This window comes from Humulus lupulus, chromosome X, assembly GCF_963169125.1.
Source record: "Humulus lupulus chromosome X, drHumLupu1.1, whole genome shotgun sequence".
Classification (NCBI taxonomy): Eukaryota; Viridiplantae; Streptophyta; class Magnoliopsida; order Rosales; family Cannabaceae; genus Humulus; species Humulus lupulus.
This window is the reverse complement of record NC_084802.1, coordinates 266766169-266776651: the sequence shown is the minus strand read 5'-3', so window position 1 is coordinate 266776651 and position 10483 is coordinate 266766169. Positions and strand designations below refer to the sequence as shown.

The 10483-nt window shown below is 42.1% G+C and overlaps 1 protein-coding gene across 1 annotated transcript; it reads left to right on the top strand.

Annotated features, from left to right (window-relative positions):
* Positions 1-649: 649 nt before the first annotated feature.
* On the top strand, positions 650-4759 carry LOC133806979 (uncharacterized). The gene is made up of 3 exons (XM_062245076.1): positions 650-1819; positions 3029-3294; positions 3533-4759. Exons 1-3 carry the CDS (start codon positions 813-815, stop codon positions 4309-4311), a joined length of 2052 nt encoding a protein of 683 aa, XP_062101060.1. The 5' UTR covers positions 650-812; the 3' UTR covers positions 4312-4759.
* Positions 4760-10483: the final 5724 nt, after the last annotated feature.

Sequence of the window (10483 nt, the reverse complement as noted above, 5' to 3'; positions counted from 1 at the left end):
GGTTATTACCAGATCCTGGGGCCGAACCACTATAAAAATATCATGTTGTTATTACTTTTTGTCATTACGTTCTTCTCTACACATTCATTCATATCAAGCATATTGTAACTCCGTGTCAGTTGGCCAAATCCTGGGTCAACATGATGAGAGTGATCCCAATTTTATTACGATTATTTTCAATATAATTATTTGAGTTATTCTATTATTTTTGGACTTATGATTATTGTAGTTTATAGTATAAGCTTAAGGATTACTTATAAACATTAATTTCCAACAAGGGTCAAAGTTTGACTGTTGACCATCCAAGTGGATATTACATATCTGCCACTACTTAGGGCTCGTCACGAGAGTATACATGTCAAAAAAATATTTATTTCCTCTCAATTTTAACTCAAATACCAAACAAAAAAATAAAAGAAGTCTTTTTTTCTATCATTGTACCAAACAAGAAGAAGAGAAAATACATTTCTTTTCTTTCCTTCACTTTTTCTATCCTATCTATTTTTTTTCTCCTTCCCATTTTTTTTCCATCCTACCACACATAGCATTAGGCTAATATCCGTACCCTAAAAATTATATTGTAATAGAATAAGGTACTTTATAACAAGGTATGGGTAAGGTTAGGGCCGTGTTATAGTGATATCCTTGCCTACCCGTTGCCATCTCTACGGCGCATATGCAACGTTACTCTTTTCTAAAACAGTTTGTTTCGGATATTTTAAAAATAAAGAAAGAAAAAAAAAAGTCTTTCAAACCCCCTGAACTGAAGGCCGAGAGATTTTGCAGATCAAGTCATCCTAGTAACACCGGAGATGGATCGGCAAGCTCACGATTACGCCGCGGCGTCTGCCATGGCCTATGCCCAGCAGCAGCGTCAGGCTGCTGCTGCGGCGAATCCGCAGCAGCAGCAGCAACAGCAAGGGTTCGGATACCCTCCGCAGCAGTTCCATGCCCCAACCCCTCCTTTCATTCCCCCGCACCCGTCGATGCAGCAATTTCCTTACCAAGTCCATCCCCACGCGCCGCCGCAAGTTCATCCCCACGCGCCATCACCGCATCCGCACCTCCATCATCTCCAACAGCAGCCCCCGTCGGCTTATCCTCCCCACCTGGGCCCTCCGCTTGTGCCTCCGCCTTTTCATGTTCCTTACGATGCCGGTGCGGGGGCACCGCCGCCACCACCGGCTGCTCCGCCTTCAGACCCCGAGCTTCACAAGCGAGTCGATAAATTGGCCGAGTATGCGGCAAAGAATGGGCCTGAATTTGAAGCCATGATACGGGAAAAGCAGCAAGATAATCCTGATTATGGGTTCCTGTTTGGAGGGGACGGCCATGGTTACTACCGTTATAAGCTTTGGCTATCTACAAGAGGCCCAGGCGGGTCATTCAATTCGCCGTTTCCTCCCTCGTCTATACATATGATGCGTCCTCCTCCAAATCCCATGTTGAGCCCGTCTCATTTGAGTGCACCTCCTCCAATAATGGGTGGCCCCCAAATGCATCAACCACCGTATTTCTATGAGCATCAACATCCTCAGCCTTTTGGGTCTTACGGTAGACCAGACTATGATCAGTCTTCCAAGGCTTTCAAAGGACTTTCGGGTCCGCTACCTTCCGATGTTGCGGTGGAGTTAAGTAATGTGCTTATTACTCTTAATGGTACCAAAGAGTCTATCAAAGGTGCCAAGTTTTGGTTCATGCAGAGGTCTATATTTGCACCGGCTTTGGCTGAGGCTCTTAGAGACAGGGTATTTTCTGTGGATGATTCCGAAAGGCAATTGCATATAATATACCTTGCGAACGACATTCTTTTTGAAAGGTACTCTTTACATCACTCTTCTTCTACTAGTATTCTGATGTTATTCACCCGGACAAAACTTATATCTGAATGCTACTGTGTTGTTGTTCCGTGAAACTTCGTTTATCAGTATGTTAATTTGTCGATCACTTATGTGTTTTTCGTTTTTTTTGATAGGTTCATCTGTTTTTTTTAAGTACATAATTGGGTGATGTTTTTGAGATTGAAAATAGTTGTGTCAGTTAATACTTGTTTCTCTTGCATTATAACATATACCATCTCTTGAAACTGTGCTGCTTAAAACCCACTAAAATTCTAATTAGTTGATTTAAGGATAGATGGTTTGAGCATTCCTGTGTAGATAGGAGTAATATCAAGAATATTATGGTCAAGGGACCAACCAACTATGACAAATTGGGCTTTAGTTAGTATTCAACTTTCTAGAACTAGTACAGTTTGATTCCCTTTTTTTTCCCCCATTTAAGATGCCCCATTATTTTCCTCATTCATTTTCGGTCAGCTTGCTTCCAACCTTAAATTTATTTTTAAAAGAGAAACCTACAGGAATTTTTGTTATATTTTTATTTTTTGTGTGCAGGGGGGTTAAAATTAGTTTAGAAGAATTCTCTCTCTCTCTTTGGAAATATCTTTTAGACTATTGTTAAGAGTCTTAGCCAAAGTTGTAAATTGAAATTCAAATGCCTGAAAAAGCTTTCTGCAATATCGTACAATATTTCTCTAAGGTATGTGAATTTGCGTAGTGTGCTACTGGCGTTTTGCTTAAATTTGCAAAACCGTCCTAATCTTTTATTTTTATTATCCATGCCATCCATCAACTGTTAATCTAAATCTTAGACTTGTAGTGCCAAATTTTCTTTTGATCAACGCAGCTGCTTTAAAATTGGCTTTCAATTGAAAAATGCTAGTTAGTGTACCAAAAGAAATTATATTTTGCTCCTGTTTTGTATGAAATAACCACCCTTATTCAGGTTGTAGGATGAACCTCATAGGAAATGGACTTGATGATTGTTTGTCTAATAGTTGATTTTAATCTTTCTCATGGTTCTTTTTTTTTTCTCTCTTGCTTAGTTGTTATATCTATGACATATATTCTTAATTGCTGATAGATTAGTCGGAGATTCATTTCTTGATTGTAATTGCACTCTTTGATGCCCAATAATTCTTAGTACTTGTGTGGTCTTTATATGACATTTTCTTTTAAATTAACAGTGTGCACCGAAGAACTGGTGATGAACTTGATAACGAAGCCCTTGCATTCAAGCCTGTCTTAGGTTCCATGCTTGCCAGGATCTTCCATAATCCTCAAATCAAAGAGGAAAACCAGTCAAAGTTACAACAGCTTTTACAGTTATGGGCATCCAATAACATTTATGATCAAGATGCTATTAGTGCACTACGGAATGATATGATTGGTGGAGAGTCGGCCAATTCTTTTGCTGGACCCTCAACTGCTGCATCGGCAGATTTAGCTTCTGGTAGACTAGTGATTGTTCTTCTGCTAGTGTTTGTGTGGAATTAGGCATTTCCTTATTATATCAAGGTGTATGTATTTGCATTATTAAGGCCGGTCGTTGCCTGACTGCTCTGGATGGGGTTTCTGTGGGTTCGGTTTTTTCTATATCCAAATGTGTTAATTATACATTTTATATAGGCTTCTTTAGAATCGCACCAGCTAGATATTAAATGCTAATCAGTCTCTTACTTCTGACACAGGACAACAGACGGCAAACCATAACTTGTCGCAATGGCAGCCTGAACGGCCAGGTTCTGTTACTGGTTCAGGAGACCAAGAGCACGATAAACATGCAGCTCCTGGTCAAAGCATGCCATCATTGGTTGCATCCCAGCAATTTCTTCCAAATTCAGTGACTCCTAGTGCTTTTGCAGGCTCCATCTCCATACCCGCTTCTATTCAAACAGCAAGTCAACAACCTGCACCCCATTTAGTACCAGGCCAAACTATTAACAGCGGTGAAAAGGTGCCGCCATATCCTTTGTTCCCACCTGGTCTAATTCCGGGAATGGTCAGAAAGATGCAGATTGGCAGTGGAGTGCCTTACTCTTCTATGAGTCCTTTGGACATCCCTACTGTCATACCTCCATCCAGTATAACACAATCAGAAGTTCTTGAAAGAGTGTCCAAATTCTTTAAAGAGATTGGTGAAGTTAACCCTTCTGAAGGGCCCATTAAATCTGATGCTGGAGATGATGATGATGAGTATGAGAGAGAATATGAAAGAGAAACTCCTTCACGGAAGGGAGGGGCTTGCATCCCCCCACCGCCAAACCTGCAGGTGGACCCTGAGACAGGGACATATGTCGATGGAAGTGTGGATCGTAAACCTGGATTTGGTAGCTCTGGAAGGTTGGGGCTCGGAGCCACAGCTAATCCTAATGAAGTAAGCCAATACGATGATGTTTATACTTCTTACAGGAAACAGAGAAGCACCAATTACCATTCATCCATGAGTGCAAGAACTGCGGCAAGGTAAAAACCAGCTCTGAATGGAGGGTGGTGACAGGTCAACTTATTTGATTGTCATTTTTTCCTTGTTTTCTTTTTTCGGTACGTGGAATTCAGCTTGCGACATACATGTGTAGGAAAAACATCAAGATTGGCTCCTTTGGGGTTGTAGTTGTACCCTTTTGGAGTTTTGATTTAGATTCATGTTTTCTGTTCTTTGACCCCAATTTAGATTCATCTGTTGATTGGCATACAAAAAAATGACTCTATGGGAGCTTTAACATATCTTGTCTGGATTCCGGACTAACAAAATCGGAAGTTCTATGATCATGCAAAGTTTCTTTCATTATAGTTAAACATTTTAGAGTCCACTTCATTCCCTACATTTTATTTAGTTGTATTGAATATTGATCAAAATTTAAATTTATGTATGGATTCTGTCTTGGTCCTGTTAGGAATAACAGTCAGTTATGTCAGATATGTTGTTAGTTTAGTTCTGTCTATTCTGTTTGAAGTTTGTCTTGTTCCTTGGGCCATTTGCACTCCAAAACTTCACCAACACATCTCATTTTTATTGGGGATCTTTACAATAATATAAATATAACATAAAATACTTATAAAAATAAACTACAAAATTTTATTTATAAAAATACATTGCCACATTATCAAAATATTGGAGTCTAAAAATAATATACATGAATGTTGAAACATTCTCCAAATCTTATTTTTTTAGTTACTTAAAATGTTAACAAGTTATTAATTGGTTACTTTTTCATAAAAAGTTTATTTTTAGAGCATATTATTTTATATACATTTTGGTTACCTCTAAAATTTGTTTATTGAAATATTTTTATCTTGAGATACCAATTAGTAATTTTTATGTTATATTATGGTGTTTTATTATTAAGAAGATATTTTTACGTTACTGATTAGTCATTTTTTAAAAACTAATACGTTACAATAAAGTATAAAAAATTACTATATAGCTTATTATTAAAAGTTATTTTTAGTATACTATACAGCTTTTTTTATGAAAAATTTTAATTCACTTTTTAGTCAATAATGTAATTTATATGTGAGTAATAGTGTTTTTTAATTAATCAAACAAAAAATAAACTTAAAAGTTACTTTTGAATTATAATAATAAATACACATTTTTTTATCAAATTTAAAGACAACTTACTTGTTAAATACAGCACAAAAATAACTTATTGCAATTATTAAGAAATATTTTCGTTTTTTTACAATTTGTTTAAGTTTACAGTTAAGTTATTTTTTGGTTAACAGAATATGAAAAATAAACTAAAAGATTGTTTTTTTTATTCTGGTCATCTTTTCCGGTGACGGCGAAAAAACGTATGATTCCCACATATCAAAATGATCACCTTGAAGAATAGGTCGCAATGGTATTACTCTTAAGCCTAACTGACTAGTGGTGTGGCCAAATTTTTTTTTGAAGTTAGAGAGAAGAGAGAGAAATAAAGAAACTTTAAAAACAAAAATGGGCACCTTATATGAAGAGAGAGAAAGGGTATACATCAATTAAAGATTGTCGATGTTATATGGACTGTTTATCCAAAATACAGTTGTTGATGACATGGCAAGAATTTTTGGCACGTGGACGACACGTGGCAGATATACTGCTCGCCTATCGACCAGAAATATTTCTACATACGGAGATCAAGTTTATATCCGAACAGACTGATCGTATACTCCGTTCATTTATGTAAAAGATCTGTACAGTTGTAATGATATCCGAGAATATCTCTTCATTATGAGTTGAAGATCCGTTTATTAAGGAAAGATATTATCATTTGATTCATGTAACCCTTCTCGAGCCTATAAATACACAAGAAATAGCTCAAGGAGGGGGGCTTTTTCTCTTTTTCTGAATCATATTACTATTATCCATCGTTTGTATTGTTTTCTTCTTCTAAGGTCTGTGAAACTCAGGAACCCTAGTTCATTGATCACACCTTTGGAGCTCAATACCAATAATAGTATCAAGTGGACGTAAGTTATTACCAATCATTGGGGCCGAACCACTATAATTCTCTGTGTTCTTTATTTTCCATTAGATTGTTTTCTCAAGCTCTATATTATTTTTCTGTCGTTTTCTAGACTCCGTGTCGTTGACCAAAACGAGGGTCAACATTCTGGTGCTTTCATTGAGAGTTGAACTCAAGAAGATCTAATGGCAAAAACTACCAAGAAGACTGGACAGGCTGCCGCTGCACCATCCCAGCCTCCTCCCCCAAATGTGGCTGAAGACGAACCTCATTTGGAGTTTAATGAGGAGGAGTTGGACTCTGAGACCCTGAAGACAACACTGGGGGTGTTGCAAGATGAGTTGGCCAATTTGAGGGCCAATTAGGAGAATGCTGCCGAGATAATGGCGTCGCAACAAAGGGAGATAGAGCGTCAGCGCTAGGAGTTGAGCGAGCGGCAGGCAGAGATGGACCGTCGGCAAAGGGATGCCATGGCAGCCCTTGAAGCAGCCATCCAGCTGGCTAGGAATCAGGCTGCGCCAACCTCCCAGCCTGATCAACCCCCAAGTGGGCCACCTCAAAGGGGGCCCAATCCTAGTCCTCCGCTCCAGCCAATAAGCCCTCAAAGGCCGGAGCAGCCACCTATGCCTCAGGATGATATCCCACCTAGGGATCCTGAGGCGCAACCTCCGTCTCAGGCTGGTCGAGGAAATCTCCCGTGCCTGAGGCAGAATAGGGCTGGGCAACAACCCCGTAGCCCTAGATGCCAAGGGGGTGAAGAGCCAAATCCACCGAGCAAGGGGCATCGTCCTTCTTCCAACAGAAGGAATTCAGAAACAGGCTCTGTGGTCAAGGGCCCCCCACGGCATGACAATGAACGGGGACCAACCGACCAACGCAGGCCTCCCCCTAACGCTTGGGAAATGCCAGCCCAAGGGGGCAATAGAGGAAATATTCGGTTGCATCATAGCTAGTCACGGTTCAGAGATGGTCACGGCTACAATGAGGCCGACTCAGGCAGAGGAAATGCTGGTCGGAGGAACGAAGAAAGAGGTGGAGGCAGGAGCCCCCCACCTAGAGAAGACCGACAAGGACATAACGCTGGGGGGTAGCCCAGAAAAAACAACGTCTTTAGCCGGCTTGGAGCCAGCGAGCAGCGACGAAGAGACGATGACTTGAGGGATGTACTCAACAACTGCTGAGAAAGGCACGATGAGTACATCCCCCCGGCACCAGAGGCCCTAGCAATTTCGGAAGCCGTTCAGGCTCAAATCGATGCCCTGAACCAGGTTGTGCAGCAGCTGGTCGGGGGGCGGACATCGCACATTGAGTACGATCGGAGATGAGGCACCCCTTTCATACAAAGGATTGCTGTGGCAGAAACCCCCAGCAAGTTCAAAAATGCCTACTCTGCCAAATTTCGATGGGTATGGAGACCCGGTATCTCATGTTAACAAGTTTGAGATACAAATGGACATTCATAAAGTCTCTGAAGATGCTCGTTGCAGGATCTTCCCAGCGACACTTTCTGATGTCGCCCAGGAGTGGTTCTTTAAGTTCCCACCTGCAAGTATAATATCCTAGGAGATGTTCGTGAAGGAATTTTACGGAAAGTTCTATGTGGGTCGTGCGCACCCCACCGAGGCGAACCAACTGGTCGAGATACACCAGAAAGAGGGGGAGCCCTTGAAGGATTACGTTCAGTGCTTCATGCGAGCCGCAGCAGGAGCCAAGACTGTGGGCAATGAAGGCAAGATAATGGCCTTAATCGCTGGGGTTAGGCACCATTCTCCCCTCTGGAGTAGCCTCATAAAGCATGGGGTTAAAAGTACCCAGGAGTTTTTAGACCGAGCTCATCAGTACATCAAGCTCGAGGACATGATTGCCAATGAAGGGAAATCGCCAGCAAAAGACAAGGGCCCCAAGGAAGAACCCGTCAAAGCCGCCAACGGGTCTAAGCCCAATGGCAATGGCAGAGGCAACGGGAATGGCAACGGTAAGAATGGTGGAAAGCGGGCGAACGACGAACCCTCGACCTCCGAGAGTAAGCGCCCCAAAGGTAATCAGTATGAACCGAAATTCACCAATTACACTGCCCTTGTTGAAAGCCGAGCCGAGGTTTACCAGGCGACCAGCTCGAGCATGCCCTACAAATGACCCGGACCAATAAGGAAAGATATCTCCAAGAGAGATTCAACAAAGTTCTGTCGTTATCATAATGACTACGGGCACGACACCAATGAGTGTAACCAGCTGAAGGATGGAATTGAGTTCCTGATAAGACAGGGACATTTAAGAAGATATGTACGAGCTGTGGGAGGTTCTCAGCGAGAGGCTCAAGGTGGCAACGAGTCGGCGCCTACACACGCTCGCCACCTTTACAGCTAGCTCCCGTGGCAGGTACCCTACTCACCATTTGCGGAGGCCCACATCTTGCAGGAGATAGTGGGAAAGCGAGGGAACGATATGTTCGAACCCTACGCCATGACCAGGACATCGAGATGATGAGTGTCGAGGATCGTGCACCAAAAAAGGCTCGAACAGAGGAGGAACTGATCACCTTCTCTGATGACGACGCCCAGCATGTGCGATTCCCACACTCCGATCCGCTGGTCGTGGATGTACAAATCGCGAATATGATGGTGAAAAGGGTGTTGGTCGTTACAGGAAGTTTAGTCAACATCCTATATAAGTTCTCTCTGGAAAGGATGAAGTTGTTCGTAAAGGACCTGGAGCCATGCAACCAAACCATTTATGGTTTTTCCGGAGAAGGGCTCGCCCCAGTAGGGTCGATTAGACTCCCAGTCACAGCAGGCACTACACCTGCTAACAGGACATTACTCACTACTTTTATAGTAGTTGATTGTCCTTCGGCATACAACATTGTGATAGGGAGACCAATTCTGGTCGACCTGCGAGCCGTCACTTCTGTATGGCACCTCGCGATGAAATTCCCAATGGACGCAAGGGTAGGATGCATGTTGGGAAATCAAAGGGAAGCAAGAGAGTGCTACAACGCCTCGATCACCAAGGAAAAGAAGGGTGTATCGTGGGATGCCACCGGGAAGGAGTTGCAAATGGAAACTGATGTTCAACCCCGCTCAGGTGATAATCTCACCAAATAGGGCGTTGCCCAAAGTGAGGATAGAGACTTAGATCCTTGCTTTGGGGATTTTGAAGAAGAAGTGGGACCCATCGAGGACCTTGAAGAGGTCCAACTCGATGAGGAAAATCCGACCAGAGTTGTGAAAGTCAGTAAAAACTTAGAGACAACAACAAAACAAACACTGGTGGAGTTCTTAAGGAGGAACCGAGATGTCTTTGCCTGGTCGCATAAAGACATGGTCGGGATAGATCCTGCAGTCATCAGCCATGTTCTGAACATTGACAAAAGCTTTCCACCAGTGCAACAAAAATGAAGGCTGCTCGACAAAAACAGATCAAAGGCCCTGAAAGAGGAAGTCGAGAAGCTGAAGGAGAATGGGTTCATCAGGGTGGCGTTTTATCCATCGTGGGTCTCTAATCCCGTACTCGTGCCCAAGACAAATGGCAAGGGGCGTACATTTCCCACTCCCGAGGATCGACCAGCTGGTCAATGCCACTGCAGGACACGAGATCCTCTCATTCATGGATGCATACTCTGGGTATAATCAAATCAGTATGTATCCCCCTCATGAGGATCACACTAGCTTTTGAACTGATACATGGCTCTACTGTTATAAGGTGATGCCCTTCGGTTTGAAAAATGCTAGTGTGACTTTGTAACGCCCTACTTCCTTAGAGCCGTTACTAAGTGAGTTTTAAGACAAAACAGTGTGCAATGAACTCGCTAACCGAGGTTTTGAAACAAAAGTGTGACTAATTAAAAGTTAGGGCTGTAATCTTTGAAAATGCGACGTTTCATAAAAAAAGCTTCTAGTATTAAACACTTGGGATCCCAAAATAAGGTTTGAAAACTATTTACATATTGAAATAAGTTTATAGTTGTTTAATCATAAAATCATAGATTATTACAGCCATTTTCGAATAAACCCCCAACCAAAGCAGTCAGGCAGGCCAAACATGTACGCGTCGCTTCACGCTCTCCGTACTCATGGTTGGTTGACTCAGTCATTGCCCTTACCTGCAACACGGAGCACCCGTGAGCCGAAGCCCAGCAAGAAAACTCATGCAGAACATAACATATGCAATGTATACAGTTTATCATAACAG